General features: G+C 36.5%; 1 protein-coding gene across 2 annotated transcripts in view; it reads right to left on the bottom strand.

Annotated features, from left to right (window-relative positions):
• CABCOCO1 (ciliary associated calcium binding coiled-coil 1) overlaps positions 1-20,598 on the bottom strand; it is a 165,869-nt gene that overhangs the window by 96,492 nt on the left and 48,779 nt on the right. For both annotated transcript variants that reach the window (XM_055425652.2, XM_055425653.2), the window contains exons 4-5: positions 13,934-14,072; positions 8,839-8,911 (exon numbers count right to left, since the gene is read on the bottom strand). In XM_055425652.2, coding sequence (XP_055281627.1) covers positions 8,839-8,911; positions 13,934-14,072 — 212 coding nt within the window. The remainder of the gene's footprint in view (positions 1-8,838; positions 8,912-13,933; positions 14,073-20,598) is intronic.

Below are 20,598 nucleotides of genomic sequence, written 5' to 3'. Positions count from 1 at the left end.
TGGCTTAAAGTAACATAAATTTATTTTTGTTAATTTTGTTCTGGAAGTCAGAAGTCCTCAAATTAAATGTGTTGAAGAGGCTCCATTCAGTTCAGAGACTCTAGAGGCTCATCTGTTTCCTTGTCTTACTCAGCTCCTAGCTGCTAAGTCGCATCAGTCATGTCCAACTGTGCGACCCCATAGACGGCAGCCCACCAGGCTCCTCTGTCCCTGGGATTAACCCACTGGAATGGGTTGCCATTTCCTTCTCCAATGCACGAAAGTGAAAAGTGAAAGTGAAGTCGCTCAGTTGTGTCCAACTCTTCGCGATCCCATGGACTGTAGCCTACCAGGGTCCTCCACCCATGGGATTTTCCAGGCAAGAGTACCAGAGTGGGTTGCCATTGCCTTCTCTGTCAGCTCCTAGAGGGCACCTGAATTCCTTGGCTCCTTGCCTCTTTCTCCATCATCAAAGCCAACAATGTAGCATATTCAAATTTCTCCCCTTGTCACTTGACTCTCTCTTTCCACTCTTTTCCTCTTAGGAGGAACACGATCACATTGAGCCTTTTTGGATAATTCTCCCATCTCAAAGCCTTCAGCTTAATCATATCTGCAAATCTCTTTCACATGTAAGATTACATATCCACAGGTTCCAGGAATTGGTATGTAGGCATCTTGAAATGATGGGAGGGAAATTAATTATTCAGTCTATCACCATCACTTTTGAAGTATAGTAAAAATCCAACTTATTATTTTGAAAACCTTCAGAGAAAGAGAGAGAATAAGAAACCTGTTCTTTCTTTTCCATATGAACTGTATTTCATTTTAATCAAATAATTGAAGAGTGAAAGTTTCTGTTTCTAGAAATATTGAGCTCATAAATGAAGAAAGAAAGACAAAATATTAAAAGAGAAAAAAAAATAAAAAGAAAGAAAACCAGACACTATTTGCCTCTTAATAAGATTGTACAAAACCACCTTCAAATCATTCTTGCTAAACATCTGAAATGAAACCTAGTTAGCCTTGCAACATTAACTGTGTTCTGGAAATAAAGAAGCGATACCACAGAAGTGCAGTCAAATTTAGGTAAAATTTAGTCAAATGTAGGTAAATTCTATAGAAGATCTAACGTCTTCAACAGATACAGTGCTCAATTTTCTTTGTATTATTCTTGCACATTTTGTTAGGTTCATTCCTATATATTTTATGGTTTTCATTATTACCAATGTGATCCTTTTCTTCAAGGTTATTACCAAAATACAGGAAAATTTTTTTTCTTAATGATGGTTTCTTACCATACCATCTGCAAACAATGATAGCTTTGTACCTTGTTTTTCAATACCGCCCTTTTTCTTCTAATTTTGACTTTTTTGTTTTATCAAACTGGTAAGAAACTAAAAATCCAATGTTGGGTATAAATAATCAGCCTTGTCTTGTTCCTTGTGGGTATTTTAATGGTTTTATTAAGACATTTTAGAGAGACTTCCATTTTTGGTATATTCTATGAGTTAAGAGTGTAAACTTACATTACGGACTAACTAGAATCTTTTTAAAATGAGAAATGGATATTTATCAAATGTTTTACTCTATCTATTGAGATCATCATTTGTTTTTTTCTTCCTCTAATCTGAAAATACACTGAATTACATTAATAGATATCCCAGTGTTAAACCATCCTTCCATATCTGGAATAAACACTATCTGAACATCTAATCCTTTGCCAAATTTCACTTCATAATATTTTAAGATTAATGCATCTATAATATTTTCATAACTGTGATTACCTACAATTTTTGGTTATTCTTTTCTATTTCTGATTATAATTCATTACCAATTCGCAGGATAAATTTAAAGCTTTCTCAGGATTATACAAACTTCAGAGAATGAGTTGAAAGCTTTCCATTTCCTTCTATGCTCTATAATAACTTATAAAAGGGAATTATTTCCTCTTAGAAATTTTGGTACATGTCCATCCCAAACTCCCTAATTATCTGGACACCCAATGAGGATCTACAATATAGCACCTGCTCAATGTTATGTGGCAGCCTAGATGGGAAGGGAGTTTGGGGAGAATGGATATATGTTTATGTATATGCCTGAATCCCTTTGCTGTTCCCCTGAAACTATCACAACATTATTTGCTAATTGGCTATATACCAAGACAAAATAAAAGTTTAAAAAAATTTTGGTAGAACTAGCCTATAAAACCTATATCTGATGGCATTTTTATGTGTTAAGTGTTCAATATTTTATATGTTTAACATTCTATTAAGATTTTCTACACTCTCAAGTAAATTTGCATTTCTCAAGTAAAATTTACAGTTCCCTGAATATTGCTTTTTCTGGATTTTCAAGCCTATCAACAGAAAATTGATCTTTTATAAACATTTTCAAATCTTATTTTAAAGAAACAAGATCTCTATCAGTTCATTTGTCAAGAACACAATAAACTTTCAAACTTTTATGAGACTATTAATTAGAGTTTAGATCTTCTACCATTTGCTCTATCAACTCTGTTCCTTAGCTATCATTTGATCTGCTCATAGAGTTTCATGCATCTCTTATCATTTTATTTTCCTCAACTACTTGTTGATTTTGTGCTGCCAGCTGACCTTCACATTAGATGATCCTTGTTCATTTGTTTGTGGATGTCTGTTTGCCAAGCTTGCCTTTAGACACTGTCAGTTCAGTTCAGTTGCTCAGTCGTGAGGGACTCTTTGCGACCCCATGAATCACAGCACGCCAGGCCTCCCTGTCCATCACCAACTCCCGGAGTTCACTTAAACTCATGTCCATTGAGTCAGTGATGCCATCCAGCCATCTCATTCTCTGTCGTCCCCTTCTCCTCCCTCCCCCAATCCTTCCCAGCATCAGAGTCTTTTCCAGTGAGTCAACTCATTGCATGAGGTGGCCAAAGTATTGGAGTTTCAGCTTTAGCATCAGTCCTTCCAATTAACACCCAGGATCGATCTCCTTCAGAATGGACTGGTTGGATCTCCTTGCAGTCCAAGGGACTCTCAAGAGTCTTCTCCAACACCACAGTTCAAAAGCATCAATTCTTTGGCGATCGGCTTTCTTCACAGTCCAACTCTCACATCCATACATGACCACTGGAAAAACCATAGCCTTGACTAGATGGACCTTTGTAGGGTTGGCATAAAGGATGATATTAGGTGAGGCAGTAACTTACATTCAGGGTGTACTCATTGTCACTTCTGAACATCAATGGCCACTTCAGAACTGCCCTCCTCTTTAGTGTCAACACCCACAGTAGTTTCTTTAGCATTGGAATGAATGCCACAGAAACCCAGTGTCCAGTACAAGCAGCAGAAAGTAAATGGGCTAAATGGTGTAGTTGCTTTACTTGCTTTCATAGTTTAGTTCACTTCAGTCACTCAGTCGTGTCCAACTCTTTGCAACCTCATGTACTGCAGCACACCAGGCTTCCCTGTGCATCACCAACTCCTGGAGCTTACTCAAACTCATGTCCATTGAGTCGGTGATGCAATCCAACCATCTCATCCTATGGTGTCCCCTTCTCCTCATGCCTTCAATCTTTCCCAGCATCAGGGTCTTTTCCAATGAGTCAGTTCTTTGCACCAGGTGGACAAAGTGTTGGAGTTTCAGCTTCAGCATCAGTCCTTCCAATAAATATTCAGGATTGATTTTTTAGGATGGACTGGTTTGATCTCCTTGCTGTCCAAGGGACTCTCAAGAGTCTTCTCCAACACCACAGTTCAAAAGCATCAATTCTTCGGCGCTCAGCTTTCTTTGTAGTCCAACTCTCACATCCATACATGACTACTGGAAAAACCATAGCTTTGACTAGATGGACCTTTGTTGGCAAAGTAATGTACTCCATTTTAATATGCTCTCTAGGTTAGTCATAACTTTTCTCCAAGGAGCAAGTATCATTTAATTTCATGGCTGCAGTCACCATCAACAGTGATTTTGGAGCCCCCCAAAATAAAGACTGTCACTGTTTCCACTCTTTCCCCATCTATTTCCCATGAAGTGATGGGACCAGATGCCATGATCTTAGTTTTCTGAATGTTGAGCTTTAAGTCAAATTTTTCACTCTCCTCTTTCACTTTCATCAAGTGGCTCTTTAGTTCTTCTTTGCTTTCTGCCATAAGGGTGGTGTCACCTGCATATCTCAGGTTTTTGATATTTCTCCTGGTAATCTTGATTCCAGCTTGTGTTTCATCCAGCCCAGCATTTCTCATGATGTATTATGCATAGAAGATAAATAAGCAGGGTGACAATATACAGCCTTGATGTACTCCTTTCCCAATTTGAAACCAGTCTGGTCCATGTCCAGTTCTAATTGTTGCTTCTTGACCTGAATACAGATTTCTCAGGAGGCGGGTCAGGTAGTGTGGTATTCCCATCTCTTTAAGAATTTTCCATAGCTTGTTGTGATCCACAGAAAGGCTTTGGCATAGTCAATAAAGTGGAAGTAGATATTTTTCTGGAACTCTCTTGCTTTTTTGATGATCCAACGATGTTGCCAATTTGATCTCTGGTTCCTCTGCCTTTTCTAAATTCAGCTTGAATATCTGGAATTTTATGGTTCCTGTACTGTTGAAGCCTGACTTGGAGAATTTTGACCATTACTTTGCTAGCATGTGAGATGAGTGCAACTGTGTGTAGTTTGAACATTCTTTGGCATTGCCTTTCTTTGGGATTGGAATGAAAACTGACCTGAAAGTAATGCTCTCATCATTTTCCCTCTCAAAATTTCTCTCATTTCTGTATCAACTTAGGATGCCTAAAGAAATGTAGCATTAACTCTGTAGCGTCTTTTCAGTACATATGGGGCTACAGTTTCATCTAATCAGTAATCTATCATTTTAGATGTCATCAAAACTCTTATCTATAGCATTCTCAATTTTGACAATTTTGGTCTTTTATAGGATTTTGGATGCAAAAGGGATTGTACATGTGTGCTTAGTTCATTCTTTTGATAAAACCACTGTTCCCTTTGGAAAAGTTCTTCCTGCTTCTTTGGGGATTTATTCATGTTCTTCTACCCACTCAATATGGTCAACTTGGGTCTTCTAATAATATCACTCGTCTGGTCACAGTGACTAATTGAGAGCAGACATATAACACAAACATAGAAAATAATATTGGGAGGAGGAATGTCTCTTTCTTTTGGAGGTGCTAAATTGGAGCTGTCTCTTTGATGTCTACCATCAGCTGGAGGAAGCCTGACTGCAATAGAAGGGAACAAGGCCCTTCAGAAAAAAGAAATGAAAAAAGTCTAGGAGAGATGAGAGCCTGAACCACATGCATGCATATACAATCCACATGTACATACACACTCAGTAACATGGTTGACTATGAGATCCAGTTAGTTTTAGTCCAGCTTTCACCCCTGCCTTTACCTGTTAGTGACTTCCCTGGTAGTTCAGTTGGTAAAGAATCTGCCTGCAATGCAGGAGACCAGGGTTCAATCCTTGGGTTGGGAAGATCCCCTGGTGAACTGAATGTCAAACTACTTCTGTATCCTTGCCTGGAGAATTCCATGGACAGAGAAGCCTGCTGTGCTGCAGTCCACAGGGTCCCAAATGTCGGACATGACTGAGTGGCTAAGCACACAAGCACATGACCTAATAAGATATCTTCCCCTTTTTAAAATTAATTGAACTATTTTGAGTGGAATTTCTTTCACCTTCACCAAAAAAATATACTTTCTGGCTAACTCATTCACAGCCTTTAGATTTCCTCTTAGACTTCACTTGTTAATGGAAGCCACCCTATATTGTAATTACCTAATCATTTCTCTCCTCTCATTCAACAATAAACTCTATGAAGACAAGGATCATTGCTTGTCACTGTGTATCCCTGGAACTTTTGTACAAGGGCTAGAGCATAATAGGAACTGGATCGCATAAACACGTGGAATAATGAATAAATGTTGTAACTGTATCATCTCATTTTAGTAGATGCCTGGCAGTAGATACGTGGTTAGAACCATGTCTTTGGGTATCCGCTATAAGTTTTTGATCATCATCATTGCTACTATCCAATAGGGTTCTTTGTGAACAAGTATTCACTGTTTCTCCTAGCTTTCAGGTAACAAAAGCAAAGGACATAACAGTTTCCAGGTTGCTGGGTGGGTCCTCAGGCCATAGAAAATATATACCCCCCTTAAGGCAGGAGTCCCAAACCTCTGGGATCTAATGCCTGATGATTTGAGGTGGAGCCCATGTAATAACAGAAACAAAGTGTACAATAAATGTAATATACTCGAATCATCCTGAAACCATCCCCCTCAACCTGGTTCATGGAAAAACTGTTTTCCATGAAACCAGTCCCTAGTGCCAGAAAGGTTGGGGACTGCTGTCTTAAGGAAATTTTGGTTCCCTTATAGTTGTTATGTCTGTGGATCTGTAATCTAATCATATTGCCAAAACAATAGACTTCGAGAGTTCTTGGCTTGGATGGTTAAAAGGAAATTCTCATCTCTATAAATAAATTAAGTGTCACACAATACTTCATCCTCTAAGATGGCTACAACTACAGGTATCTATCTGCTGCCTCTGTTATCTACTCCATTCTGTCATTATTCTAACTCATTCTAGTTGTTTACTACCTTTTTCAACATATATTTATATGCAAACTATTGAATGAACTACAAAACATGCTGCTTATTGAACTATATATATTAGATTTCTAGATTACGAAAAATCTCAGGTCAAGAATAATGAATTACCAAAAATGCACCTCTATGACCTAATATGAAATTTCTTAAAAAAGGTGAGTAGAAATAGCTAGAAACAATTGTTAAAATAAAAAATACAGATTCAATTTTCTTTAAACTAAAACCCAAGAAAAGATTATGATTTATTTATGTTCTCTATTAATAATTAAAATTAATATTTAGCAATTATTTTTAGAGGTGATTTATGTGTTTTGTTATAATCATCTATCCATAACTAAGAAACAAACTAAATTTCGTCAGTGTTACTTAACTTGAATGCTTGCCTGAGATTTAAATTTGGAACACTTATATGGCTGCTGTATGGCCATTGTTTGGTTCCAGAGCCCTGAGGTCATCATGAATAATTATGTTAGTGGATCAGGCCTCCATGAAAGGTTGTTAATTACAAAAAGGTATTTGCACCAAACATTACCAGAAACTTCTAAAATGTTATAAAATAATTGTAGTATAACATTTGCTTTGGTTAATCCTTTAAAATTATATGAATGATCTAATTCTTGAAGACCCAACATCCTTTCCTTAAGGAATCTTTTTACAGCTCTGGACAACTTGGGGAAAATACAAAAGACAACAGAAAATAAATGGGTCAATCCTTGTCTACTTTCTCCATTTTTTCTTTCCATAAGCATAAATGTCACCTAAATATAATCTTACAACAGAGAAGAAAGGTACGATTGTGTAATTAACAAAGGGAAAGGGAGTTCTTCATGAAATTTTTTTTCTTCATGATTCTAAGTATCTGTGTATGCTGCTGTTGGAAGCCACTAGCATTTTCCCAGTTTTGCTGAGTAGATAAGATAGGGTTGTACGCCAAACAGATGATTATTATAATGCTGTCATACTATATGATGTAATTCTGAAAAGGAAACGTTTTCAGTGAAACTTTTGTCAAGTGACACCTAATTTAAGATACAGAATGAGGAGACTGCAAAGAAGAAATTTTAAGGAAAGTCAAAAGCAAAAAGGGTTCCTTGTTTTCCTTCAGCTCATTTCAAAGGCCAACAGTAGAACAAGTATCCAAATGAAGAGTGAGACACCATGACTCAGGTGTTTAATGAAGTCATCAATCTATAAACTGCAGAATAACAATACTAGGGAAGACCAAATGGCTGGCACATTGCAACTGCTTCTTAACATCGGGAAAATTATAAAGATAATGTAAATATCCCCTTATTCACTTTATTTATGACCATGACCATTCCCGTCTCCTATTTTTCTAGTTGAGAATCTAAAGAGCACTTTTTATGGCATCTTTAGAGTCGGATTTGCCTGAGCGACTAAGTACAGCACAGCCTTCATAAGATGTTCTCTTATCGTGGATTCATTTCTAGTAATTATGACTATGTGATTATACATAAGAGTGTTCAAAAATATCTTTAGGTAAACCATTTCCTGTAGAACTGCTATTATATGCACTGTCACTGAATCACTTATGTAGTATTAAGAGGCAATGCTATGTGTCCTGAATTATACTATATGTTGTATAGTAAAACAGCACATGATTCTTGGCTTCAAGGAAATTACAGTTGGATTATGTCAACTATATCAATCCCCAGGAAACAATTAGAAAACCACATAGTGTGATATGTAAACGTATATGCTTATTGGTGTGCTAAGAGTAGCCAATATTCAGCAGAAAGAGATAAATTGGAATAAAATAATAGAATGTGATTAAAGAGTTTCTCTAAACCTTTCCTTTGCGATGCGATGTAATTAAGGAAGGTTTGCTTCGTTGAGAAAGTGGGATTTGAATTAGGCCTTAAACAGTGAGTACACTGAAAATAAATGTGAAATTAGAAGAGATTTAACTGAATTAATTTATCTCACTTTTCCTGATTTTATTTTGTATGAAGACACACATACTCTATCCAACTGAGCTTTGTCAAATAATCCATAAATACATAAAGTATATGTGATTAACAATGCTTTTAATGCCAAAAGACAGCATATTTTCTTAATCCAAAGCTCACTTTGTGTAATTATTCTTTTCGCAAACTACTAGTTGGTTATATTAACACTTGAGTAATCTTGACAAGAAGTTGCTTTAAGCAGTTAAAGATCCAGATGCTGATCAGCATGCATTAAGTGATTCAGCTTAATTGGTTCTATCTAGATAAATTACTTACCTCAGTTCCTATCACAATTTCTTCCCTGGCAGAGAAGAACAGAAACTCATACAGCTTGTAGTGCTGAAATAAGCTGAAACACAAAATAAATGTGGAAAACTGATAAATTTATTTCAGGTAAAAAAGCAAATATATAAGAATATTTAATACAGGAAAGCTGTCTGCATTGACCAAGCTAAAGACATTAAACACTAATATGGTATCAGTTACCTCCACTACTTCAAAATATGTTGCCCAGAAATGCTAAGAAATTTAAAGGCTTATTTTGTGATACAATGACAATATAATACAGTACCTAAATTAGTATTGGTAAACTAATCTGTGATGAATGGATAGGTGTGGGTAGATTTCATCTTGACTTTTCCTGACTCACGACCAAATAATGCAATGCACCTAAACACTAACCTTCATAGTCTTTTTCAGTTTTGTTCCAAACCGGAATCAACTTCCTCTCATATGAATAGCACTGAATTCTAAGGCTACTTCCATATCAATTATACCTCTCATGTTCTCAAACTGTTTCAAGATTAATCTCTAATAACACCTGAAAAATGATGTAATGTTAACTGAACTACTTTTTAGAAGATGTCTGATTTTCTTAAAGAATATTCGATTACACATCAAAGGCAGGAATTAACTTAAGAAAGATAATTTCTTTAGCTCCTACCCTAAAGACTAGGTGGTCAGTGTATAAAACTTATAAAGAGATAAAAGATAGGAGTTTCTTAAAATATATGTATTTCTAGTAAGGTTAAAGATCTCAGCAATGTGTTACTGACAGTTAAAAATTTACTGAAAGGTTGACTTCTAATATCCTGTTTGTGATAATATTTGAATTTTTCTAATTCTCCTCCTGCTGGTTAGGAAAATTAATAGACTCATAATACAGTGAAATGCCGAAGAACAAAAAATTGTCTTAGTGGTTTCTCTTTCACTCTGGTGCCTTTTGCTATTTAAGCAAATTGATTTTAATATAACTGAGAAATTAACATTTGCAAAATGTAGCTACAGAGCATGTATAATAATGGCTTCTCCTGAATGCTGTAATGGATCAAAGTTTCAATTCATTTGAAATCAATGAAGAAATCCTCAGGCAGCTGGGTCTCTCTGAGTTATATTAGCAGTTGATCTCATTACTAACACAATCCATTAAAAAGTGATGTGTGTGCAGATCAGTCATGTTTTTTTTTTTTTACTACATTCAAATTAGTCATCAACATTCAGAAAACTAACTTAGACTTTGACATTACTTTGATTTGTTGGCTAGAAAATACATTAAGATTAGTGACATTTGATGATTCAATGAAGCAAAATACATTCAAACCCACCTTCCCTTATCTTGGTTACCTAGAGAAAGCTTTAAGATGAAAACTATTACATTGTCAATAACTGACTCTGAGTAGAAAAATAAGACTGTAGAGTATTTTGGAAAGAGTTTGGCTTCTTTTCAGTTAACTGGTATAAAACTTTCTTTTCCTCATCTTATGTCACTCAGTGAAAATTCATAAACCTTCCTTCCTGCAATTTCATAATCTTTCCACTTTATTCTCCTTATTGCATATAGTTATTAGATTAGTATTAGTTGCTCAGCTGTGTCCAACTCTTTGTGACCCCATGGACTGTAGCCCACCAGGCTCCCCTGTCCATGGAATTCTCCAGGCAAGAATACTGGAGTGGGTTGCCATTCCCTTCTCTAGGGGATCTTCTGGACCCAGGGATCGAACTTGGGTCTCCCTCATTACAGGCGGATTCTTTACCACCTGAACCACCAGGGAAGTCATTATTAGATTATCCCATACTAAAAAAGAAATTCACTTCTTACAATGAAAATAAAATGCATGACTTGGATGCAGTGGTCAAAGAGGCAAAGTTGGGCAAGGTCAGGGCTATGGTGAGACAGGCAAGGAGAGAAGCCACCTAAGGGAGGAACTTACTCAGTTGCTGGTCAAGTCATCCCCAGTGCCTTGATCTGGTCCCCACCACAGCTGGGGTTCTCGGGAGACTTACATGGGAACAAAGTAGCACTTCTGAAATGGGAATGTATTTTTTACCTCTACCTTTGAACTTCCAGTTAACTCAAATCCCTAGATTATTTTTTCAAACATCTTAGTCTTAAATCAAAAGGAGAGGACACAGAATGAAAATGGGTCAAGATACCAGGAAGTGCATGTGTGCAAACAGGGACAGTTTTGCTTTTCTTATATTGGGTATATGTCTGTGCACATTACTTTCACCTGATTTCTACAGAATACATATACTACACAATGACAGAAGTGTCCTTTAAGCCGATAGCTATCTAAATGATGTCTTATGTTAAAAAGCTATGTATATATTACTCAGATTACTCAGTACTCATAGCAATGTTGGGAAGGAATTTTGGTATTCATTTTTTAATTCATAAACAACTTATATTGATAGAGTATATGGTGCAGACTTATTAAGAGCATCAAATGAAATTTCAATTTTATTGTCAGTTAAGTGCAATAAGTCATGTTATAAAAAGCACTCTCCCAAAATTGACTAGGGCTATCACTGGTTGATTAAACTTAATTATCAGGCTAAAATGAAACATGGTTATATTTTTGATACATGAGTTAGCTTCATATTTAGAAAATCTTTCTGTAGTCATTAAAATGGTAACCATTATATGATTTAATTGCCATTAAACTAATATTTGTGGATCTATGCGACACTGTGAACAAGTGCTATAGAAAAGCACATTTCTCTTTACACAACGTCAGTATCAATTCCAGATATCCTGCTTACCAACTGATATTTTATTTTATGTGACATAGACACTTAAAACATGTAATTTCTTTGAAATCACAATATAAAGATTTAACAGCATCAAAACTAGCTGGAACTTCCTTAGTAGAGTAATGGATAATAATCTACCTGCTTATGCAGGGGACATGGGTTCAATCCCTTGTCTGGGAAGATTCCACATGCCACAGAGCAACTAAATCCATGCACTACAACTACTGAGCCTGCAGTCTAGAGCCCACGAGCTGCAACTACCAGGTCGCACGTTGCAACTCCTGTATCCTGCATGCTCTAGGGCCTGTGAGACGCAACTACTGGGCCTGTGTGCTGCAACTACTGAAGCCTGTACACCCTAGATTCTGTGCTCCACAAGAGAAGCCACTGCAATGAGAAGCCTGTGCACTGCACCAATGAGTAGGCCCTGCTTGCTGCATAGCCCCCACTCAACTGGAGAAGGCCTGTGCAAAGCAAAGAAGACCCAGTGCAGTCAAAAAGTAAGTAAATTAATTAAAAAAAAAAAAGAAAAACCACTTCTGATTTACTTTATTTGACTATAACTTCCAATTTGGGGGGGGGGGTGGGGAGAGAGAAGACATTTTATCTTTTATAAAATTACTAGGTAATTTCGGTTTGTGAAGTTACCCTGGTTAGGATCTAGAAGTGACTAATACTGACATCCTCTCCTCACTTAACCATTTTCTGAATGTAAATAAAATGAAAAGAAACATGTTGATGAATATTCGTCCAGAGAGATGAGATGAAGAAAAGAGATGCCATCTTTCACTATCTAGAAGGTGCTTGGGTTTTGCTGTTGTGATTAATTATCCATCCTTGTGTCCAAGATAAAACTCTTGGGCTGAGATTTCAGCTGAAAAATGAGCAAGAGAGACCTAGAAGGCTCAAATAAAGAGAGAAAGGAAAGAAGAATGGTCTAAACTCTCCTGCCTAGTGATTTCCAAACTCTGATGGGCAGAAGGATCTTGGGGAACAGGTTTTCCTTTTCCTTTCCTTATCCTGTTCCTGTTTCCTTTCCCTTCCCTCTCCCCACACAGGATCTCCCTTTAATCTGGTTGATAGGAAGACTACTGTGGCTCTCAGTGTGACACACATTAGGAGGTTATGTTGTTACATTAAGAAATCATATTATTATATATCAAATGTTATTACATAAAAATACATCATTCACCATTATTAATGCATGCCAGAAACCAGTATATAAACCTTATCATATTAAACACATTAATTTTTTAAAAAACTTCCAGACTACAACCAGGATCCTTGCCAAGCAAATCACGAGCATGTCTAGACTATCATATAGCACCATTTATTTTAGAATTTTTAAACTTAAAGTTGAAAAGTACTGCAGTATGTAGTAATGGAGGAACAAAGATATTCTGCAGAAACTTTTAGTTAGGCAAAAGCAAGATTTTTTTACCAACTCTTGTTTAAATATTTGCTAACTTTAAAAATATCCCTTGAGAGAGATGCATGACTCTCACGTAGATCTTGTGACAGGAGCATATAAAAAGACAGATTTCTTAGTTCAACAATGAAGAATCACAGCAATAAAAATACTTTTCCTCCAATCCCCATCATTTTCGAACCAAAGATAAAGACTTAATGAGTTTAATTGGTCAATACTACAAAATATTTCAGGGCACATAATAAATCTGAGGAAATACATACATTAATCTCTTCAAATTCTAATACAAACCATTTAAATAAATGTTTAAGTGGAAATAAATTTTACTCTATAAAATGTAAAATTTTAACGTCAAGATCAACTACCTAAAGAATTCATTGTAATCAAATCTGAATAATCTGAAAAAATCACTTTATTAATAATAAGAACAGTAGTAATTAGTGATTCAGAGAAAAAATTCTTAGACAAGAATCACATATCTCAATGATATTATACTTATCAAACACAAAGATTTTTTAAATTCGCAAGGTTAACCAAAATGTTCAATGTCCTGGATCTATTGGATGTATGATTTGAATATTATCTAATTATTGGTTGAGTTAATTACAGTATTGCTTCCCTGATAGTTCGGTTGGTAAACAATTTGCCTGCAATGCAGGAGACCTGGGTTCGATACCTGTGTCAGGAAGATCCCCTGGAGAAGGGAATGGCTATCCTTTCCAGTATTCTGGCCTGGAGAATTCCATGGGGTCGCAGAGAGTCAGACATGAAGAGTGACTCTCACTTCACTTCACTTCAATTAACTACTGTATACATTTTGTAAATGTCTAACTTAGTAGTTTCTATTTAATAGACCTTTTCTAGAAAACCTGAAATAAAAAACTAAATGCTACTGAATAAAGTCCCTACCTGATTTTCAAGTAATCAACAATAGCATTGGCTTGTTTCACATCAAAGATATTCCATTTTTCATTTTTGTGTGATGGTCCTATTTCAGCCATAACTTCTCCAAGCCATTTTATGCTGTCTTCTAAGGACATATGCAGTGCTGAAAAGAAAAATTCCAGAGAAGTCTCAAGCATTATTTTTATGGATGCTTTGGCAACAAAATAACCAAAGATGTCCTTAATGTGTAAAAATTTCAGTACTTGTGAGGACAAATGGTAATACTACTGTTGTTTGTTTATGTTAATAATTACATTTTATGTAAAAGAACAGCAGGTGACAAACCCAACAATAGTAAATTACCATAAACACTACACAAATGTCTAAAGAGTTTGTTTCCATTTTAAGATAGGAAAAAACCCTCAAAAATTACTTTAGAATGGAAAAGAAGATCTTTTTATGATCTTAGATTAATAGTATAGATGGAAATGACCCAAAGGTTGGGTAGATTAGCTGGTAAGGAAGGCCTACATGGTAGACTCGGCCATGGTAGACAGCAAAACCAAACCCAGAGCTGAAAATGTAAACGAGCAGAGTTGACTAATACTCAGTTTTAGCTGATTGTTACCATGTGGGAATCTGGGCCTGAAGAGTTTCAACAGATGCCAGGAATATGGATTTTTACGTAAAACATCAAGACTTTTCATTTTTCTTTTCCAAACTACAGACATATATATGCTGTTTCTCAAATGATGCCTGATGGTGGTGGTGACAGCCAGATGACAGTGCAAAAAGAGTGACATTGGCACCACTTTGTCACCTTTACACCAAACAAGTCAATGACTGTGGTCAATTATTTCACTATTAAAAGCAAACAAACAACAAAGTAAAACTATTTCTTAAGGCATCCAGTTGAAAAAGAAGTAGGTAAGTGTCAAAAGCCTGATACTTAAACTTTTACAATGTGTACATTACAAATATTAACTTTCATCTTTTCGTATTTTTACATGTGGCAGGCAAATACAAAATACACATACACAGACAGTCATGGCTCCCTGCGTGCTGAGGATGAATCCAGGCAACTGGAGTGTCCCGGCTGTCCTTTGCTGATAAGTGAACAGTGTATAGACATGACACCAAAGAGCATGGAGCTGGAGATTTGAAAGGCTCTAGCTAAGAGTCGGATAGGACTGAGTAACTTCACTTTCACTTTTCACTTCCATGCATTGGAGAGGGAAATGGCAACCCACTCCAGTATTCTTGCCTGGAGAATCCCAGGGACAGAGAAGCCTAGTGGGCTGCTGTCCACGGGGTCACACAGAGTCGGACACGACTGAAGTGACTTAGCAGCAGCAGCACAAAGGAGGTTGGATTGATTGCTTGGGGAAGGCACTTGTCAGCTGGGGGCCTAGATGAGGGCCTAGGAGAGAACTGTGCTGAATAATGTGAACCTCACCCTCCGAAGTCCAACCAAACCATTAATAAAGTTTCCACGTCTTGTTAATGGGGTGTATGGACTTTTCAGGGAGGTAGAAGGGGAGAGTGCTGGGAAGTTATGAGAATATAGGTTGATTGTTGGACCCAGTTATTTCTGGGTTACACAGCTACTTTTCCTGGGAATAAGTGCTAGGTCCCTAAATTACTAATAAAATTACAGTAATTTAAAAATTTGGAAGACACTATATAAACACCAACTTGTAATTTGTTTAGTCTAGATTCTATGTGTAGGAATTAGAAAAGAAGCATAAAACTATATAACAATTAAAATCTAGTTTAATGAATGACAATTAGTCTAATTCTCATAGCCTCCTTACAGGTACTGTTTTATATCTGTCAGAGATATGGAATTATTGCTAGATAACTAAGTTTTCCTATATCATTTTAAATGGAGCTCAATTATTATTGAATTATTTCTTTTTTCATGACAAACTTCTTTTGAAAATAGTGAGAGCAATTTCAGAAATGAAAAATCTGTTGGATAAAAGTACTTAAGAAATGAATGGATTAAAATCTGAGTCATTAATAAAATGGTATTAATTAGAGATGCAGAGAAAAAATTGAGATGATTGTAATTCTAGATGTAATTATACTTATCAAACACAAAAATAAATTTATATGGCTATTTCCTTATATTAAAATATAACTGACTCTAAAACTGTTTTTTATGTCTAATGTCTTTCAATAGGAAATGGCTTTAAAAATATGAAAGTTATCATTTTACTTATCTAACTGAAATGTTTGCTCTTTTAAAAATCACATTTAGTGATGTGATTAAAATATAAAAGATTAAACCAATTAAATAGTAAAAGCTGTTAGAAATAAAATTTATCCTTGAAAATTTAGGGTAATCAAAAACATAATATAATTAGCTAGAAGATTTAGATTGGTACCTCATAACTGCCATTTACTAGCGAGGTGATCTGAGTTTCATTTACTTATCTGTAAATGAGAGTAATACCAATTTTCAAAATAATAGTGCTGCTGTGAAGATCGAATAAGGAATGCATGGGAAACTCTTGGTAAACTGAAAAGATACATATATATGTCTATTCCAATACCAAAAAAGGCAATGCCAAAGAATGCTCAAACTTCCGCACAAGCACTGATCTCACACGCTAGTAAAGTCATGCTCAAAATTCTCCAAGCCAGGCTTCAGCAATACGTGAACCATGAACTTCCAGATGTTCAAGCTGGTTTTAGAAAAGGCAGAGGAACCAGAGATCAAATTGGCAATATTTGCTGGATCATAGAAAAAGCAAGAGAGTTCCAGAAAAACATCTATTTCTGCTTTAGTGACTATGCCGAAGCCTTTAACTGTGTGGATCACAATAAACTGTGGAAAATTCTTAATACCAGACCATCTAAACTGTCTCTTGAGAAACCTGCATGCCGATCAGGAAGCAACAGTTATAAATGGACATGGAACAACAGACTGGTTCCAAATAGGAAAAGGAGTACGTCAAGGTTGTATGTTGTCACCCTGCTTATTTAACTTATATGCAGAGTACATCATGAGAAACGCTAGGCTGGAGGAAGCACAAGCTGGAATCAAGATTGCCAGGAGAAATCTCAATAACCTCAGATATGCAGACAACACCACCTTTATGGCAGAAAGTGAAGAGGAACTCAAAAGCCTCTTGATGAAAGTGAAGGAGGAGAGTGAAAAAGTTGGCTTAAAGCTCAACATTCAGAAAACCAAGATCATGGCATCTGGTCCCATCACTTCATGGCAAATAGATGGGGAAACAGTGGAAATAGTGTCAGACTTTGTTTTTGTGGGCTCCAAAATCACTGCAGATGGTGACTGCAACCATGAAATTAAAAGACACTTACTCCTTGGAAGGAAAGTTATGAACAACCAGATAGCATTTTTAAAAGCAGAGACATTAGTTTGCCAACAAGGTTCCATCTAGTCAAGGCTATGGTTTTTCCAGTGGTCATGTATGGATGTGAGAGTTGGACGGTGAAGAAAGTTGAGCGCCGAAGAATTGATTCTTTTGAACTGTGGTGTTGGAGAAGACTCTTGAGAGTCCCTTGGACTGCAAGGAGATCCAACCAGTCCATTCTAAAGAAGATCAGTCCTGGGTGTTCATTGGAAGGATTGATGCTAAAGCTGAAACTCCAATACTTTGGCCACCTCATGCGACAAGTTGACTCACTGGAAAAGACTCTGATGCTGGGAGGGATTGGGGGCAGGAGGAGAAGGGGACAACAGAGGGTGAGATGGCTGGATGGCATCACTGACTCGATGGACATGGGTTTGTGTAGACTCTGGGAGTTGGTGACGGACAGGGAGGCTTGGCGTGCTGCAATTCATGGGGTCACGAAGAGTCTGACACGACTGAGCGACTGAACTGATAGCGCTTTCTAGAATTTAACCCCAAACCAGGCACATCTGAGGTAGTCAGGAGAATGGGCTCTCACTTGCTGGAGTTCAGATGTGGCATCTCTGAATCTCATTTATTTTTATAATTTTTAAAATAAGTAGAATAATATTAATAGAACTATCTCATAAGATTTTGGATGAATTAAGTGACAGTATTTGGAAAGTAAATGGCACCATGAGTGACACAAGTTAATACTATGAAATATTTACTATTATTATTCTTATTTGGAAGAAAAACAATTCAACTTCATAGAACTAAGAAGTATTCTATGATTATTTAATAAATCCATGTTATATAGAGGAGAATTAATCTTGGCCCATTGACCTTGACAGAGGTCAAATATCCAGATTATCTAACAGTCTACATCCCATGCTTGGTCAAGTCCTAGAAAAATTAGACTTCAATATGAGTATTATTAAGTAATTGTAGAAATCTTATGTTATATAATCCTGTATTTTGATCTACTGTGACTCCAGGTGGGTTGTCTGCAGAATATCTCATAGATAATGCAGCAGAATCTGAGACAAGGGACAGATTAGAAGTGAGTCAGTATAAAATACATTTTCCACACTGGAATTTTACTAGTAACCATCGACCATGCTACAGTTCACAGTGCAGATTGCTCTTCAGTGCTTTTTCTATGAAGATGTCGCAGAATGAGATAGGAGTGCTCACTATGCACTCAGGACTCTACCACCTTTTAGTTTAAGTATAAACATACTTTACCTATTTCCCTGGCACACCTGGCTAAGATTACATTCTCTCCTGATGGTAGTTAGAACTTTTTCAGGTTGAAAGGTTTGAGGGGATTTTCTTTTTCTATCAGAAGGAAAAACTAGATCCCTTGCTTTTTTCTGGTTAGCCTTTACAAATGTACTTTCACTCTCTCATAGTTTATGAGTACTTGTATGGATCCTGTTCAAGTTTTAAAAATTCATTTTTGAACTGACATCAACAATATAAAGTTTCACATAAAAGAAATATTCGTGATGCAGTTATAAGTTGTGGGAAAAGTTTAAAATGGAAATCTCTTGTCAAATTTGCAATGTGAGATTCATGAAATTTTTCTACTTTCCTTTACTGTTTCTAAATTCTTAGCTCACAGGTTGCAAAGCTTAAGCCTGTTCACGTCATATACTTCTTTTTACAATTAAATTCATAAGTGGTACATTCACATGGTTCAAAAAATATATGGCAAGGTGTACTGTGAGAAGACTTACTCCAATCCTGTTGTCCGTATGTCTAGTTCCTATACCCTTTGCACATAAAATTTTGATTATTAGTTTTTTTCTACATTATTTCAGCACTTCTTTGTATATATAACAAATAAAAACATATAAAGACTTATTCTTGTCTCTTTTTTAAACAAAAGAATACAACTCTGCACCTTGCTTGACTCAGTAACAACATATGATATCTTGAAAGCTTCCTCATTCTTTCCTTTTTTACAGCTGCATAGTATTACGATTTAGGGTAATCCCTACAGATAAATGTGTAATTTCAGAATAGTTTTAGATTTACAGAAAAGTTGCAAGAATATCACAAAGAGTTCCCATATAGCTAATACACAGTTTCCCCCATTGTTAATAATGCTGTGGTGCTTTTGGCACAACTAATGAGCAAATATTGATATATTATTATTCAAGTTCACACTTTGGATTTCTTTAGTTTTTATTAAAGTCTTTTTTCTGTCCCAGGATTCCCTCCAAAACACATTACATTTACTCATCTCCTCTTCTTAGATTGCACAATTTCTCAGACGTTCCTTGTTGTTGAAGGCTTTCACAGTTTCAAGAAGTACTGATCAGATATTTTGTAGTATGTACTTAAATTTGGCATAAATTTGATACTTCTGTCATGATTATACAAGGAATAAAGGTTTTGGAGATTAAGACTACAGAGCCATTCTCTTCACACTATATCAAGTGATAAAGAATCTGTCTACAAATGCAGATGTAGGAGATGCGGGTTTGATCCCTGGGTCAGGTAGATTCCTAGGAAGAGGAAATGGCAACCCACTCCAGTATTCTTGGCTGGAGAATCCCATGGACAGGGGACAAGGTGAGCTACCATCCATAGGGTTGCAAGAAATTGGACATGACTGAATGACTGAGCATGCACACACTTTACTATGCATGCTTTTGCCACCCACATCACATTGCTATTTAACATGGCTCATCACTAATAACGTTAGTCTTTGGACCTGATGAGGTTGTATTTGTCAGGCTTCCCTATATAGTTACTATTTTCCCCCCTTTCCATACTGTCCTCTTAGACATGAGGTGTACAGCAGATTCTTTAGAAATGGGAAAAGGTGTTCAACTTCTTGAGGATGCAGTGATGTGCTTAGTTGTTCTGTCCTGTTTGTGACCTTGCGACCCCATGGACTGTAACCTGCTAGGCTCCTCTGTCCATGGGGAATTTCCAGGCAAAAATACTGAAGTGGATGGCCATGCCTTCCTCCAGGAGAAATATCTATAAAAATTACTGGGACTTCCACATGGGAGATTTGTCTATTTTGCCCCAGTTAATTATTTGCTGTTGTTCAGTCACTAAGTCATGCCCAACTCTTTGTGACCCCATGAACTGCAGTACGACAGGCCTCTCTGTCCTTCATTATCTTCTGGAGTTTGTTCAAACTCATGTCCATGGAGAAAATGATGGCATTCAACCATCTCATCCTCTGTCATCCCCTTCTTTTCTTGCCCTCAACCTTTCCCAGCATCAGGGTTTTACCAATGAGTCAGCTCTTCCCATCAGGTGGACAAACTACTGGAACTTCAGCATCAGTCCTTCCAATGA

This window comes from Moschus berezovskii, chromosome 12 (genome assembly GCF_049115385.1).
Source record: "Moschus berezovskii isolate FMDL1 chromosome 12, NW_MosBer_1.0, whole genome shotgun sequence".
In the NCBI taxonomy this organism is placed as follows: domain Eukaryota; kingdom Metazoa; phylum Chordata; class Mammalia; order Artiodactyla; family Moschidae; genus Moschus; species Moschus berezovskii.
The sequence above is the reverse complement of the archived record's forward strand: the minus strand, read 5'-3'. Positions and strand labels throughout refer to the sequence as shown.